Source organism: Peromyscus maniculatus, chromosome 15, assembly GCF_049852395.1.
Source record: "Peromyscus maniculatus bairdii isolate BWxNUB_F1_BW_parent chromosome 15, HU_Pman_BW_mat_3.1, whole genome shotgun sequence".
Classification (NCBI taxonomy): domain Eukaryota; kingdom Metazoa; phylum Chordata; class Mammalia; order Rodentia; family Cricetidae; genus Peromyscus; species Peromyscus maniculatus.
In genome coordinates, this window is record NC_134866.1 from 5676319 (window position 1) to 5693912 (window position 17594).

General features: G+C 43.5%; 1 protein-coding gene across 2 annotated transcripts in view; it reads left to right on the forward strand.

Annotated features, from left to right (window-relative positions):
- Adcy2 (adenylate cyclase 2) overlaps positions 1 to 17594 on the forward strand; it is a 378086-nt gene that overhangs the window by 106376 nt on the left and 254116 nt on the right. For both annotated transcript variants that reach the window (XM_042261355.2, XM_006993012.4), the window contains exon 3: positions 516 to 677. In XM_042261355.2, the coding sequence (XP_042117289.2) occupies positions 516 to 677 (162 nt within the window). The remainder of the gene's footprint in view (positions 1 to 515; positions 678 to 17594) is intronic.

Consider the following 17594-nt stretch of genomic DNA (forward strand, 5'->3'; position numbering starts at 1 on the left):
AAGACCCACACAAGAAATCTTTTTTCCCCATCACAGTGGCTAGTTATTTTTTTTTCTTTTTCCCTTGTTAATCTGTGTATATGCATTCCTGTATGCATGCAATGGCAGATGTGAAGGACAAAGAACAAACTCAGGCCTTGGTTCTCGACTTCTGCCTTGACAAAGAGTCTCTTGTTTGGCTCCACTACCCACGCCAGGCTAGCTGGCCTGTAAGCAAGCTTCCAGGTGTCCACTTCCTGTCTGCAAGCTTCCAGTGTCCACTTCCTGTCTCACTGTAGGACTGTGTGACTACCATATCCAGATTTACATGGTTCCTGGGATTCAATCTCAGGTCCTCACACTTCCAGGGCAAGTGCTTTACCCACTGGGTAGGCTTGGTTCTCGGTTATAACTCAGTGAGTCTGTTCCACCCCATTTTGTGATGCAGTTTCTCAAATGAGCATGTTGTTGTCGTCCGTCTCCTTTAATGGTAAGGGAGCTGGGATTTTCTGACACTGTTTTTCTTCCCTCTGTAGGTGTCTTTCTTCCTCTTTATCATCTTCGTGGTGTACACCATGCTTCCCTTCAACATGCGAGATGCCATCATCGCCAGCGTCCTCACCTCCTCTTCCCACACCATAGTGCTGAGCGTCTACCTGTCTGCAGCCCCGGGGGCCAAGGAGCACCTCTCCTGGCAGGTGAGCGCCCTTCCCAGTGGGGAACGGTGGCCTTTCCGTGGCCTTTCCCTGGCCTGCGTGGCATCAGTGGAAGAGGCCGGGTGCCCTCAGGGTGCCCTTGTTGACTTCTTTCAAGCAGCTGCTCCTTTTCTGCTCCTTGACATGGTCTGCAAGGGCTGCTCAGCCCTGGCCTCCTCCACTAGTCGGGTCAATAGTCACTTAGCCATTAGCAGCCATGAAATGAGTGTTCAGAGATAATTGGGGACGGGAACACCCTTTTGCTGATTGCTGAGTGGTGATATGATTTTGGAGGCAAAGGTATACATTAACATCTTACTATATGCTATAATTTTAGGATGAAACATCATGTGACTTGAAGCATAAGTCTCTGCAACCCATCTCTTTATAGAGTATAAAAAAACACTTCTATTTCTCAGTCTTCTGGAAGATCCATGAGCATTAAAAAGCAGTTCTTTAAAATGCTGTAGCAGCAAATTTGTGTATTGCTAATAAGTGGCATTTCAAGAAGCCATTCTATTTAATTAGTTAAAAGCATTTTAAAAGCTATTTGATTTTCTATTATGTGTATTCATAAACATTAGGGTCAGTAATTTGGAGTTATTCCTAACAGCAACTGTTTTTTTTTTTTACCTGAAAAAAATGTATTATTTTAATGTCTGGGGGTACTTGCAACAAATGTGTCCATAGCATAAAATATACTACTGGATAAAAGTTTCAGTGCTGGTGAGCACTGTGCTGGTAGAAAGGGCGTTTAATTTTTGGTTGTGATGGAATTGAACCAGAGCCTTGGAATGTGTTAGGTAAATCCTCTAGCGCTGAGCTGCATCCTGACTACACAAAGGGGGTTTTTAGATATGGCAACCTGACCTCGGCAGTGAGAGAAACCAGGTGTTCATGTGACGGAAGCATATGGCTTACTTCCTGGTTGCCAGGAAGGAGAGAGATAGCGAAGAAGACCCTGGGAACAAAACTACTCTTCAAAGGCATGCCTTCATGCCCTCATGGCCTCAGTGACCCGCTTCCTCGAAGAGGCCACACCCCCTAAAAGCCCTTTCACCCAAGAACCCATCAATGGTTTAACCCCTTCGTGAAGTTAGAGCTCTCTTTATCCCTCTCACCATTCGCCTATGCTCTGCTTTGCCCATTCATCTATGCTCTGCTGTTTAGGGGGTCGGCCTTCAACACAAGAGCATTTGAGGTCGTTATGAAACTCAAGGCGTAATAGCGCCCTCCGTCTGCACTGAAAGCGGAGGCAATGGTCTCTCACTACACTGTGTACTGCGGTCAGACAGCACGTCCTCACATGGGTGACCGGAGGTGACGTCATCACTGTAGAGCGTCTCATTAGTAAATGAAGACCACACACATTCAAGCTTCACAGCACATGGAGCCGATATGCAAGCACACTGTGTAAGGATCCTTAAGCAGACCAGTTTACATACCCATCACCAGGCATGTTGGATGTCACGTGTAAAACTTGTTCCTCTTAGTATGTGTGCCCTTTGACCCCCATCTCCCCACTTTCCCCAAACCCCAGCTCCATGCCACTCCCATGCCATTCGAGGGAAAGATGATCCCACTGTGGCCTGGAAAGGTTCCAGAAACTTGTGTGTGCAGGTTGCACCCAGGGTTTGCTCCCCAGTTCTTTGCTGGGTGCAGCCCTCTGTACCTGTGGATGATTCCCCCCCCCCCTTTCCTACCAAGAGTAGCACCATGTTTGCGGTTGGCACCTGGAGCTCCATGCCCTGGGTGGGTAGCCGTGTGCAGTGTCGACTACAGAATCTGCTCAGCCCGTTTTCGTTCCAGACACAACTGTGGAAAAGCTGCCCTCTCTCCGGCAGTGGCTCCCTTAGGTGTTTCATGGTTTGTGGTAGCTGTGTGGTAGGGGTCTCCACTGGATACACGCTGTCACAGTGCACCCATCTCCCTGCTTCCTTGATGAAGACCTGAAGTATTACATCTTGGGACAGAAAGCTTTAATAGCTGTCAGAAAAATCAGAGTTATAAAAATAGGGACATTCAATGCTTTACAAAGAAAGGTGTGTTTTAGGCCATTGTATATTGAATTGAATTGTGTTTTGATGCGTTGTTGTCTCTGTTGGTGAAAGAAATTAGAAAAAACTAGTGTACATTTTTTTAAAACTTTTTTCCCAAAACTGATAGGAAAATATGATGGCTGGCAGCCAGAGGTAAGATAATTATGGAATTGTATAAAAGATTTTAACAATTGCTTAATGCTCTATTGTTTCATATAAAGATAATATTGGACAGAAAAGAAGACCTCATGATCTGTTTCTAATGTCTTCAATAATTTTATGATTCTAAGAACTGAAAAGGTAGAATACAGTGATGGATTAAAAAAGGATACAGTGTATTAAATGTTATTAAAAAGAAGGGTTCATATGTAAACAAGTATGAAGCAATGAGTTTTATTATTCCTGACCACTGCTAGAAATGAAACCTAAAAGATACCACTGGGGTGGGGAAAACACTTCCTTGACTTCTTTTGATTCACAATACTTGTAGTAAGTTGGAATGCTGTAGGTCTGCTGTTAGATCACTGTGGTGTAATATTCAGAACAATACTATGCCATGTAGGATACTGATCAAGTGTGGAGAAAGGCTTTGTGTCAGTGATGGCACTGCTTCGTCTCTAAGCCATCAGCCAAGGAGGAAACCTGCTTAGTCTACATTCACACTAAGAATTTTTTTTTATTATGTTGCATCTGTGGCATGGGGAATCTAGGCTTCCTTGTCTGTGAAGTGAAATACTGACTGAAGAGCAAAGCACTCTACAATGCTGTGTGCCAGAGTTAAATGTTCTTAGGAAATTCATTTAACCACCATTTATCTCAAAGCATTCCCATCCCATGGTGGAGGAAATTTAGTTAGTGATTGATATTTATAGAAACTCCTGTCTAACAAGTAAGAAACTTCAAGTATAACCCCTCAATGCATGTTATAATGTTTATTTTGAAATGATTACAGACTTATCAGTAAGTCACAAGTTCAATAGAGAGAATTATTTTTCCTTAAACTACTTAAAGGCACGTTACTGATGCATTAACCAATACGATGAGCCCATCATCCCAATGTGTTTTTCCCCCACAGTTCAAGTCTCTTATGTAACCGTAGAGCACCAGTCAGTGTCTGAAAGTCCATGTCACTCTATTACTCTTACATGACTGCCCCATTCGCTCTTCCTTTTTCGTCGGTATACTTTGTAGTTGAGGGGTACAGCTCAGAGTCTTTGGCGGCGGCAATGTGTTGTCGATTCTCTGTATTTCAGTCTGAAGCTATCCTTGCTCTCTCCAGTGCTCATGGAGGTCACACTCTTGAAGATTACTGGCCCACTGAACGTGAAATGTCTTTCAACTTGAGTTTGATGTCTCTTGGTGAACTGATTCAGGTTTCCATCTTTGTTAAGAATCAAGACCACAGGTCCTGGAGTTCTAGAAGGGGTGCTGTGGTCTTCTTAGTCTGAGTACACTGAGCTTGACCACTGTGAAATTGCTACATGCGTCTTTGTTGATGACACTTGCTTTGTAGGAAGGAACTTGAAGGTAGGTAGGCATCCTGTCTTTCAGCTTTTTAGTTCTTTTATTATTTATATACACATGGTGCCATGTTTTCTATTTTATTTGATGTGTGTTGAACTATGTCTATCACAGGAGCATTTTCCAAGCTGACTTTAGCCTTCTGGGCACATCCTCATCTTGTTGGAATTTTTCTGTCTTGTAGAATAAGAGGTTTCAGGCTCACCTTGTTTTGCCCTGGCAAACCCCTAAAATTAAGGCTTTCTGCTTCTTTACATGTTTATTTATTCATTGATTTATTCACCAAGGCAGGGCTTAATGTAGCCCAGGTTGGTCTTGAACTTTCTATAGCCAAGAATGACCTTGAATTTCTGATTCTCCTACCTCTGCTTCCTAAGTGTTGGGATTAGAGGTGTGCACCACATAAAGCAGAGCTGGATTGCATGCCCAGCCAGCGCTCTGCCAGGTGAGCTCCAGTCTCTATCCTCTGCTTCCTTGTAGTGGAGAAGGTTTAGAGGTAACATCTGGGCATTGGGTATTTTTGGGTTTTGCTATTGGGATGTCATCGTACCAATGTGAGGCCCATATATTGATGGCTGCATTGGTTGTTGTACATCCTTGTATTGGATGGTTTTCCATTGTTATAATAAAATACCTGGACTAAACCAACTTAGCAGAGAAAGAGTTTCTTTTGGCTTACAGTCCCTAAGAAGATATGGTCCATCGTGGTGGGGAAGACACAGCAGAAGGAGCATGAGGCCAGCTTGGCAGTCAGGAAGCTGCAGACCACATTTTATCAGCACACATGTACGTTCTTTGACCAACAGTTGCAAAGAAATTACGGCTATGGTTCTTAATCCCCTTGTAAAACCAGGCCCCCATGTCAGGCATCATGGGTGTCTTCCCACCACGCCCAGCTTCCTCTCTGCAATCCTGTTTGCTCTGCAGGATCTGAGGATCCACCCATGTGAGGCTGCCACTATGACTGTTTTATTGAGGGCAAAGGAAGAAAGCCAGTGGGCAGAAGAGATGGGACAACGAATGAACAAATTTTGAATTGCATCATTGTTTGTGGAGAGGAGGAGCAAAGAAAGTGTGATCGGGGTAGGCAAGGTGAGACACACATAGCCCTCCCCACGGTGGTGACTGCATCCTGCCCGAGCCTGGGGAGTGGACAGTTAGGCAGCCATTGGAGGAGACGGGAAGACCGGAGTCCTACCTCACAGCCAAGGGCAGTGGTCCAGCCTGAATCTTGTGCCAGCAAGCACTCTTGCATCTTAAATATGTATCTTGCCTCGTTTCTGTTTTCCTCACTTCTAGATGTCCTCATCACTGTTCTCATGATTCCTAACCAACTTGAAATGTTCAGGCATTTCTGCCTGTGCACCACCGTGGCTGCGGTTTGCATTTGAATTGTAGTTACTCTTCTTGTATCTTTATTTCCTTGGAATTCACAGTGTGTTCTGAATTTTCATTTCCTATATCTTCTTCTTTTCCCCTGGGAGAGGGGGGAATTTGAATATAGATTTATTTAAGTCAGTCGGTTATATGAGAATCCATATTTATGAAAGAAGATGGGCTAAGGACTCCTTATTGGTTTTCTAACAGGATTACTCAGATGTCAGGGAAGCTGGTGCAGGATTCTTTGACACTGTGACAGCTTTAACACATTTAAGTTGTGCAACACGTGGAGCGTCTTCGTTGCACCTAATGCAGACGATTGTCTATGGTGAGTTTGTAATCAGTGGTGACATAGGTTTGTTATGTAACTGAGATGAAATGTAATTCAGGAAGTGTACATTGGAGCCTGGAATTCAATTGCATTTGGGGTCTAATCTGAAAAGCTCAAAGGAAAAACAGCAGGTCACCAGCTGCCCAGTTTCTGGTGTAGAAGGGACTAATTGCTAGGAATTTGGGACACTGTGCTGTTTGTTTTCATAGAAGCACCGAATATTATTATTTTTCCACAAGAAAAAAAAATCATTCTTTATATCACAAAGCTATGGTTTGAGTATAATTCATATTTTGTTGTAGTAAAGTATTACATGTTCTAACAGCATTTGATTCTGGGAGGAAAGTGGACAGGGACAGGAAGGAAGGGAGAACAAGTGTGTCACATGAGCAAACTTGAGAGCCAACGGGAAAACATCCCATGCTCCTCTCTCCCTGCCTGCCCTCCCCACTCAGCCTTCCCATTGTCTGATCTGACTGCAGAGAATTTCCTCCTTGGCCCCCAGGGGAGAGAGAACAAGTGAACAGCATTAACTCCTACTTCAGGACATAACATCACACTAGAAATATTCCGGCAGTTTCTAGAGTGAAAGCACAGGATTTAGAGGCTGGATTTCAGGTTTGCAGTTAGCAGCCTATCTGTTGTAGAGAGTGGTCTAAGATTTTTCTGTGGCCTTTATGAATCAGGTGTGTGTGTGTGTGTGTGTGTGTGTGTGTGTGTGTGTGTGTGTGTGTTGGGGGTATTGAACAAAGGTGAAGGCCGTGGATATATCAGAGCGCAGATCTGTTCTGAAAGATTTGATAAAGGGTGCATGAAAAGAAGGATTTCCTGAAAATTAAGAGGGATTGTAATCTGTGAACCATGTCTATCCTCTTATTGATTTTATCATCCGAACTGTGTGACCTCCCTCCTTCAAAGGGAATCATTCTCTGCACACAAGTTATACTGTTACAGATTTATCAACATTTTCTCTGCACTTTTTGCTGGCATTTTATTTGACAAATCAAGAGGGATCTTCTTCCTACATTCACTAATCTATGTGTCTTTGGTTCAATACTTATAAATAGTGGAAGCTCTGATAATTACAGATTTTGCTTTTTTTAGAAGGCCGTTTGTGATGGAAACTGATTCACGATGTTCAGGAAAACATTGATAATTAGCCCTTTGAAATGCACAGAGGGTCATGAGAAGATGAGCGCTGCTAATGAGGAGTCATGCACCCCACACCCCCATCGTTTCCCTGTGCCCCTGCCCACAGAATGAGGCGTCTGCTGTGTGTAGCTGTAATTTGTCCTCTGGAAGAAAGCTGCCATTTTCCTGAGGGTCCCTTTTTAAGAGAAGAATCATGTTGAGATGAGTAAGTAGAGGGAAGAGGTACAACATGACTCTGGGGCATAGTTCAAGGAAAGACGGAGCTGTGGCTGGGCCTAATGATCTACAAAATGGGAACAGTTATCCTGGCATGATGGTGGCCTTTGTCGCTGACTGATCATGTTGTAGCGGTGCAGTCACCCTATTTTGTTCAGTGCAAGACAGGGTGGACAGCCCAGGGCATTCATTCCAAGGGCAGCAGAAATGATGCAATGGGGAAATAAATGGAAAGGACTTAACTGGGCCAGGCATGTAGCATGCAGAGCATCAAGTGTTGGCGATGACTGCTTCGTGCTAGATGCACAGCATTCCCAGTACGTTTTCAGAGTGCAACAACCTCACTAGGCTGGTGACAGAGGGAGAAACACGCTTTCTGCTTGCTCAGAAGTCACCAGAGGATGAGAACACTGAGCCTTCACTTCACATCTCCTAAGAGACGAGAGACCTTGGTGGACAGACTCAAGGCTCAGGCTCACCGTAAACAGAAATGCCAAAGTTCATTAGCATTGTTATAGAGCAAGGAGCACAGGGAGGTGGGCAGAAGCTTCTCAGTATCAGGAAGGATCTGGGTTTGGATCTCACTTCTGCCTTACAGCTGTGTGTGGTAGACACGGAGGTGATACTCCCAGTTTCTCCCACAGACAATATGGGCTGCCAGCACTTGAAGATGCTATCAGATGCTGGCTTTCAGCTGTCATCCCCCAAGGGACTGTCTAATGCCTACAGAGACCTGCCTGCCCAGGACCATATGGCTCTTGTGAGGGTGGCCCCTCTCCTTGACTGACCACATCAAGGGTATACATTCATCCAGTGTTGGTCCAGTGATGTGTCTCTTCGGCCCCAGAGCATTCATTTTTTTTCTGAAGCACATCCCTGAACTACAAATTCTCCTTCCATCCAATTCCACTTCCTTCCCTCCCCTTGGGTGTTGGTGCTAGGGCACTCCTACTTAACCCAAGCCTCTGTGTCAGAATGTTTTATATATGTGTGTGTGTGTGTGTGTGTGTGTGTGTGTGTGTGTGTGTGTGTGTGTGTGTGTGTATACACCAGTGGCAATAAAAACAATACCTGTTTGTCCCCTATAGGGCACTGATCACATACCAAAGGAGCAATACCACCCAATTCCAGCTTTGTGAACAAATGACTTCATTAGGGTTACTCCCAGAAACATGGATGTGGAGTTATGTACAGGAACAACTGTGTTACTCAAAAGCATATAGATGAAGACTCAACAAAAATAGCATTGACGGACTTCCTTATGGGTCTTTCAGGGAGCTGCACCGTAGAAGAGTCTCTTCTCAGTAGCAGTTGTTTACTGCTCATCTAACCTTAGGGATGGGACTTGTGAACCTTCTAAGTTTTTGCTGTGGATGATTGATTGATAAATAAAGTGCTGATTAGCCAGTAGCCAGGCAGGAAGTATAGGCGGGATGAGGAGAGAGGAGAATTCTGGGAAGTGGAAGGCTGAGGCAGAGAGATGCTGCCAGCTGCCATGATGAGAAGCAGATGTTAAGATACCGGTAAGCCACGAGCCATGCGGCAAGGTACAGATTTATAGAAATGGGTTAATTTAAGATATAAGAATTAGATAGCAAGAAGCCTGCCACGGCCATGCAGTTTGAAAGTAATATGTCTCTGTGTGTTTACTTGGGGGACATGAGTGGGAGAGATTTGTCCCAAGTGCCAGCAGGCCAGGACACAGGAAAACTTCAGCTTCTCTAGTGTCCTTGCTTCTGGTAGGCCAGTGAATCTTGTTCTCTGGACTCAGACACCATCACTCTATGCCTCTTCACATGCTGCATCTTCTAATCTTCATTTTCATATCTTCATTTCTTCTACCTTTTGTGGGGATAATAGTTCTAGTAATAAGACCCATTCTAAATCCAGAAAGTTCTAATTTCAACTTCTCTGATTTAATTTGCCAAATTCTTATTCCCAAGAAAATATATACTGAAAATCCTAGTGGGCATAAAATGAGGGGATCTACTGTTGACCTCACCATGGTTTCCCATACCCACAGTTATCTGCAGGTCCGCTTCTCTCCCTCATGGTTATTGTAGACTGCTCTTTGGCTCCCTGGTTCTCCGACACCAGTGAGCTTGTTAAGCTCTGTGATGCATAGCATATGAAGACACCTTCTTGGAAAGTATTTATGGTAACATAGGAAAATAAGGATAAGCTAACCAAATTCAGAGTGTTTGGGGATTTAACCCTTGTAAAATAAAACTCATTCATAAAGAAAGTAAAAATGATTGTTTTCCCAGATGATTTCAGATAGCTAAGACAGCTAAACAACTGCCCTTGGCTCTTTGCCCATCTTAAAGATTAGAGAGAGATTGGTAAGAGAGAGGGGGAGTGAGGAAGGAAAAGGGAAAGGAGAGGAGATAGAGAAAGAGAGAGACAGGCAGAAAGACAGAGAGAGATGGAGAGAGATGAAAAGAGAGAGAGGGGGAGAGAGAGAAAGAGGGGAGAGAGAGAGAGAGAGAGAGAGAGAGCGAGCTCCCAATGGGTTTCTGTGAGCACACTTCTTAGCACCACTCCAAAGCTCTCTTGGTGTTTGTAGTACTTTCTCTTTTGATCTTTGTTCTCCTGGCAAACAGTAGTGGCATTGTCAAGTAGATCGCTTTATTAAAAAAAAAAAAAAAAGAACTCATTTCCTTTCCAGTTGTTTTTCAAGCTACCTCTACAAGACACACTTCCAGCATGAAGATGGTGAGGTAGACTTCACTGATACAACTTTTAGCTTAGTAGGACCATCTTCTTCTAAATAGGCTAGCTTGGGGGTTGAGCTAAATGAATTTTATAATTGGAATGAAGGAACCATTGACTTTCATCTACAGAAGTTTTCATCTCTCTTCCTTTTCTTTAAAGAAGGAATCTTGAACTGTCACAAACAGACTTGTGTATCCAGTGTGGACAAGACCGTACAGTTCCCTGGTTACATAATGTTGAGGAAATCTTGAGAATCTGTAATTATCTTGGTGGAGGTATGCAGTATTTTTCTTAATTTTCTGCTTGAATTTTTGGCTGGTAACTTATTAAGGATTTTGTTTTTGTCTTGAGGATGGTAAGAGCAAGCATCCCTCTCACTAGCGATGACACTGAGTGATTTGCTAGTCACAAACTTTAAACTGTAGTGTTTAGTGTATTAGCTTAGACTAGGTTAAGTTAGAGTAGATACTATCCTCTGTTTTTCCCATAAAAAAATGTTTCTATTTAGATTTACTTTCTCCCCAGGAGTTTGTTTTTGTAAAATATATTCTCTTATAAATACTGACTTTCTCGTTCAAAATTGAGTAATCTATTCATAGTTTCAATTTTTTCTGTATTTCTATTTACTTTTCTCTGGTTAGAGACTTATTCATGAGTCATATCCTTATTCCAACTTCAGTTTCATCCAGCTAATATTTTCCTTATTTTACTTTATTACTACAAATACTGACTTTTAGATCTATGCATTGTTTTTATGACTTTCAGTTTTTGGTTTTTTTTTCCCTTCATTTTAATTTTCCCCTCATATCTTAATTTCCTTTCATTTTGCTTTTTGTGTTAGATAATTCATATAGTTCTTTTTTCTTTCTCAGCTATATAAGTACCAAACTCTTAGTCTTACATATATATACCACTTACCATTATTTTCTACATATTTTAAACTTGGTTTGTGTTTCCTTTTTGGTGTAGAAAACTTTTGTTGTTGGTGGTGGTGGTGGTGATGGTTTTGTTTTAGGCTATTTGGCTATTTTTTAATTTTCACATTTATCATTGATTATAGTTTTATTGAATTAAGGTTATAGATGATATCCTATTTGCTTTTTGTGTATTCTCTTGAAATATAATTTTATTGATTATTATTTAGTGTGTGTGTACATAGCATGAGTATTTGAGTGCAGGCATACATGGGCTATGTGCATGTGTGATGGTCAGGAGTTGACTATTTCTTTCCACTCTGGAGTCTGGGGATGGAACACAGGTCATCATGCTTGCATGGTGTCTGTGTTAGGGTTTCTGTTGCGGTGAAGAGACACCATGACTATGGCAACTCTTATAAAGGAAAATCATTTAATTGGGGCTGTCTTACAGTTCAGAGGTTTAGTCCATTATCTTCATGTCAGGAAGCATGGTGGCCTGCAGGAAGACTTGCTGCTGGAGAAGGAGCTGAGATCCCTTCCTCCAGATCAGCAGGCAACAGGAAGACACAGTGGGCCACTAAGTGGAGCTTGAGCTTCTAAGACCTCATAGCCTGTCCTCAGTGACAGACTTCCCCCAACAAAGCCACACCTACTCAAACAAGGCCACACCTCCTGAGAGTGCCATTCCCTTTTCTTTCCAACCACCACACATGGCAAGTAACTTTTGACCCAGTGAGCATCACCCCCCCTCCAGCTTTCTTCCTGTTTCCAATGTAGTCTTTCCACATGAGCTCCACACTGGGAGCTCCACCATGCTGCTGCTGGCCCTCCTCACAATCACTAAAACATGCTGAGGCACTTTCATTGGGTGAACTACTATCACGATGACCTCAATTACATCACCAGAATCCACAGTGGAAGGAGAGAACCAACTCCTGAGAGCTGGCTCCTGACCACCAACCACACATTCATCGTTGTGGTTCTCCATAGCCAGTGGAAACACTCACAGCACAAGGATTAAAATCCCACTATCAAGGTGCATTGCTTATATACTTCTTTCCCTATTTGGGCTTTTTGAATATCCCAATCTCATCGGGTTGAGTCTCTTGGTTCACCTTCCCCACATCAGAGTGGTCCCTTGAAAAGCAAAGCTCCTTTTCCTTGTGCTGCATGTCATCTCCTCCATGAATGTCCCTTACAATGTCTTTTTTTGATCTCCACTCTGTCACCTGCTTACCTTTGATACTCATCACACTGACATTGGAGGTTACACATTGGCATCTCAGTTGTCTCATATTGAAAACATAAATGGCTTATATGTTTTCCATCTCCTTGATGTTCTAGTCAGTTCCCAGGCTGAGAAGATGAAATGCCATCTTCATGTTGTAAACTGAAAATATTTAATTTTCAAAAACTTCTTAAAAACCTACCTTGTATTTTGTGTCTGAGACTAAAACTGTAGATCAAGTCCGTGATCTAAGATGGGATAGAAAATGCAGATGCTAAGAGATTGAAGGAGTCATTTACAGGGTACACTATTCTTGGATTCCCAGCCCTGGAGTGGTTTGCCTGGGAACTTTAGTTGGATAGTTGAAGGCATCCATGCAGAGAAGTCTTCCCTTGTAATCTTTGAGCATTATTTGTCCATCTTTCCTTTTATAACTCCATCTTCCAAAAGACAAGCATGTTTCTGGGTAGAAAAGAAGTAGAGTTAAGGGGGGGGCAGTGTCAGCATCCCCGCCTTCAGTGGTCATTGGTGGCATGTGGATATGGGGATGGAAGTGGGGGGATAAAGCACCCATATTCCATGCTTCGGTAAAACTTGTTCTGTGTTTTGATTCTCACCTTTCATGGGATGTATCACATCAGAGCTCGGCATGTTTATGTGTCTTCGTGTTCTTCTTGCCCCCTTTTCCTGCCACACATTCCATGGGCCTTGAGATGAATTCCCTGTGGCAGAACCAAGGACTTTTAAAATCAGGTTTGCCCCATCCCTGCAGGTGAGCCGCATTAACTGGGTACTCATGTGACTGAGCCCCTGAGATCTGCGATAATGGAGCACACACACATGTGCCACATATAGTCCCGCAGCAGGTACCAAGTGTCTTGGCTCTCACCAAGCCAAGAGAATCAATGGACAGCTCTTCTTGTGGCCCTCACCCTCCTTAAGCATCTCCACTGGGGTCTTAAGTGTTGATCAATTAGGTCTGGTGTCCATTAAAAGTAATTTTGAAAGTTTTATTAGTTACCTTTCTATTGCTGTTGTAAAACACCATGACCCAGGCCACTTATGACAAAGAGTTTAATGGGAATCATGGCTCCAGAGGGTTGGTGTCAGTGACGGCAAAGTGAAGTCACGGCGGCAGGGAGGAAACAGCAGCTGAGCAGTCGCATCTTGGTCCACACTTGGAAGGGTGAGAGGCTTTTTAAGCATCAAAGCTGGGCCCCCTGACACACCTTGTGGTGCTTTGAATGTGAATGGCCGCTATAGGTTCATATGTTTGAGTAAGAGCTCCAACTGGTGGAACAGTTTGGGAAGTATTAGGAGGTGTGGCCTTGTTGGAAGAGGTGTGTCACTCAGGGTGGGCTTTGAGTTTCAAAAGCCCAAGCCATTCCCAGTGACCCTCGCTGCCTTGTAGTTGTGTCTTAAGATGAGAGATCTCAGCTACGGCTCCAACGGTGTGCTTTCCTACTGTCCATGCTCCCTGACATGATGACTATGGACTCTAATCCTCTGAAACCCCATGCCCTTAAACTCTTTCTTTTATAAATTGCCTTGGACCTGTGTTTTTATCACAGCAATAAAAAAGCAAACTAAGACATACCTCTGCCAAAAAGACTGCAATTTTTAATACTTCCCAAATAGTTACACCACCTGGGGACCAAGTATTCAACATAGGAGACTCTGAGGGTTATTCGTGTCCTAACCACCACAATAACAATAACAAAAAAGATGATAACGATCCTAAAAGCTCCTAAAATGTTTGTGTCATTCTCTTATTGTCTTCAGGATAACCCAGATCTTTACATGGAATTTAAAATAATCTTCTGAACTCCCCAGACTTACAATATTATAAAATAACCAGAGGAAAGACCCAAAATATTACTGAAGAAATGGGATTTATAAGTAGAATTATGAGGGTCTAGGATTGCTCCTCATTGGTAGAAAAAGTGAACCAAAATTGAACTACCCTCATTAATGTTCACATGACCCATAGGAAGAATAATGACTAGATGTTTGCTTTTATATAGCCTCTATAACTTCTGTCTCTGGACCAGTTAAGACTGACTTATTTTATCTACTTAACCAGGCAGTAAAGAGCACTGGCTTAATTCCCTACATACACGGGGGCATTTTCAGAATATTGCAGCAGAAACTGGGCCCGCTAATCAATTGAAAACTGCCTTATGTTTTACTCAAAATATTATCAGTAGAGGGTAGCTCAAATTTAAAATCTATTAACAAGGAAGAAGGGAATGTTTCTTGTGGTTGTGGAGCAGTCTCTGAGGCAGACCAGAACATTCATGGGGAATCCCTCTCACCTTCCACTCCTGGAGATGACCCAGACTCCAGTTGAGTGGATTATCTCACGGTGGCACCCCCAGTGAAAAGTATTCCCATGTCAAAACCTCACTTAAGGGGACTAGAACATCTGGCAGTTGTTGAATTAAAATAATGGATCTGAATGGAGACACTGAGGTGACTTGGAAACCCATACCTATGCAGGTGAGGTATGTGGAAACCCCACCATCCTGGCAAATCCTGTGGGGCTTGTTTAGTGGCAGACAGTACAGGTGATGGTCCCCATTTTGATTGCCTTCCTCTGGGGACCTTTTTCAGACATTTCCAAGAACCACAATGCATGCCTGCGATGCCTTAAAGTTTCAAGGCTGGTCTGTTTTGGTTTTGGTTTTGGCCTGGGCAAAAAAGTAGCTTTTTTGGTGAGAAGCTTGATCACACAGAACTTAGGAGTGATCATTGGGGACCCTTCTTGCCAAAGGTGGACACATTGACAAGACACCAATTGAACTGCATTTGCTGCATGGCTCAATGCGTCTTCCGTCTCCTCCTCTTCCCCTCCTGTTTGTCTGCCTTGGAGGTTTGACTTCTAATTTTCCCAGCATGGGCCAGAGACCCTGGGCTTTACCTCCCAGTATGTGGCCAGCTATTCCCAGAGTGGTCAATGTCTCCACCCAACACTGGCCCAAGGTGGTCTCCAGTGGCATCCCTGCCATGAGCATGGCATTTCTAGTTCTTGTTGTATGATCTGCTGACATCTGAATCCCTCCTGGGTCCTCTTCTTATCCAGTGTCTGCTTTGCTGTTCATTTAACAGCTGCGAGGAATTTTGTGACCTGCCAGTCAGCCATAGATTGTCTTACGAATGCACTTTCAAATTCATCTTGGACTTTTAGAGTAAGGAAGTAGGGGTGAAAGGAAGCGTGTAAACAGCAATGACTTCCTTCCCTTCCTTCATCTCTCTCTCTTGTGGGGAATTTCAAGCTTGTGTGAGCTTTGGCAAAGGGACCAGGGAGTGGGTAGGCATTTTATCCTGGTGTTAGAGTACATTTTTATGGGATTCTTTCTTAGAAACCACCTCAAGTTTATTTTGGGGCCAAATTGAGATTCTCATTTATTATTTAAAGGGTTTAAAATCTAATATTTATAATGTCTCAAAGTAAAGATTACTATTTCACTGCTGACCTTTTGACTTCCATGTCATTTTGCAATCATTTACATGGTCTCTACTTCCAGATTTCAGCATGCATCTTCAGTACTCGTGAGCTTGTACCCCACGGGAGTTTCAGCAAGGGTCCCCAAACTCAATCATTACTTCCCAGCTTATGAATCTTTCATGTCTGTGGCAGGCACTGCTACCTCAGTGATTCATCCTGTGACTTGAGATTCACTTTGCTCCTTTCCCAACACACCGTCCGTCCTCCCAACTGCTGCATCTTATACTCGGTTTCTCCCCTCTCTTCTGTCCGCAGGTCACTTCTCTGCCTCTCACTCTTCCTCTGGGTCCGGGTACTTTCCTTTCTGTCAGGTCTTTGCAATAGCTCAGCCTCATGGACACCTACCCGAAGACCATGTTGTAACCATTCCAGTGCCTGTGTACAATGTTAACCACTGGAAGAATAGGCCAGCCTGTCACTGTTGAGATAGCAACAAGCCCTAGAGTATAGTCACAGCTCTCCAACAGCCTGTCCCCCCTCTTCCTTGGCATAGATTCTGAGCTCCTTGTAGGTCCTTTCAGATCTGTTACAGCTGTTCTGTGCTCTATGGAACATTCTGGCATTGACACCTAGCCAGTACTTGACAGAAAGCCTGGGTCTTACATGTAGGAAGTCCTCAGTGACCACAAGTGTATGTCCTGGGTATTTGGGTGTCTGTGAGTGAGCTCTAACAGTGGATCCATTTCCTTCTCTCTGGCTCCCATGTTACCCTGGAAACCTGTTTAGAGGAGGAGCATTGCCTTAGATCTGGGGCTCCCAGCAGACACTGCAGCCATGGCTCCCCTTCACTACAGTGGCATGGTGCATCCTGGAGAGAGCCTTCCTCCTGGAGTTGGGAAGGGGTGAGCCCAGGTGCTGGTTCTGCAAAAAATGGGTCACATGAGTCTGAGCAACTCAGCTCAGGTTTGAGCTTCCGTGGAAGAAGAGGAGTAACGGGACTGGACTGAGGATGTGGCTTCATGTGACCTTACCTGATGGCGTGGTCACATGTCCTGTAAGTGGCAGCCCAATATCAGAGTATAGCTTTCCCACCCCCTCTCTTTCTCTGGATTGTTGTTCAAGAGCATGCAAACATGGATCTTTTAAAGTTAGGAGAGAGCCACTGCCAAAGATTTTTAAATGGGAGGAAATATTTCACATCAATCATGTAGTGTTTTCTACAGCAGTTAGGGGGGTGAATCCTATGATGTTTAGCTGTATTGTTCTGTATCAGACAGAGTAATTACAGTTACGTGTCCACCACAGCTATGGAAAATGATTATATTGTCTGAAAGGTAAGCATAAAGAATTGTTTAATTGCTCCATAAAACTAAATTGTTGTTTGTTTTGTTTTGTTTTGAGACAGTATCTCATATACCCCAGGATGGCCTCAAATTCCCATGTAGTCAATGATGACCTAAGACTCCTGACCCCTACCTCTACTCCCCACATGCTGAGATTATAGGAATGCTCCACCACCATTATGTGGCTTCAAAACTCATTCCTTAAATAAAAATTTTAACTAAATTTTGTTCTTACTGCAGATTTAAACACTTGTTAAAATTTGGTGTGAATTGCTAGGTCATCATCCAGCAGACTTAGTTCAAGAATTTCTACATCCCAACACTTTCTATAAAAATTAGTGTGTGGTGTGCAGGGTGTGTGTGTGTGTGTGTGTGTGTGTGTGTGTGTGTGTGTGTGTGTGCACATTTGTATATGAGTTCAGGCAGGTGTGCCAGGACACACATGTGGAAGTCAGCAGACAACCTCAGGTATCAGCCCTTGCCTTCTGCCTTGTTTCAGAGAGGATCTGTTCTGTCATTCCCTGCCGCACTTGCCCGGCCCAGGAGCTCTGGAGATTCTCCTGTCTCTATTTCTTATCTTGCTACAGGGACAATTGGATTATATGTGCATGTGCTACTGTGTCTAGCTCT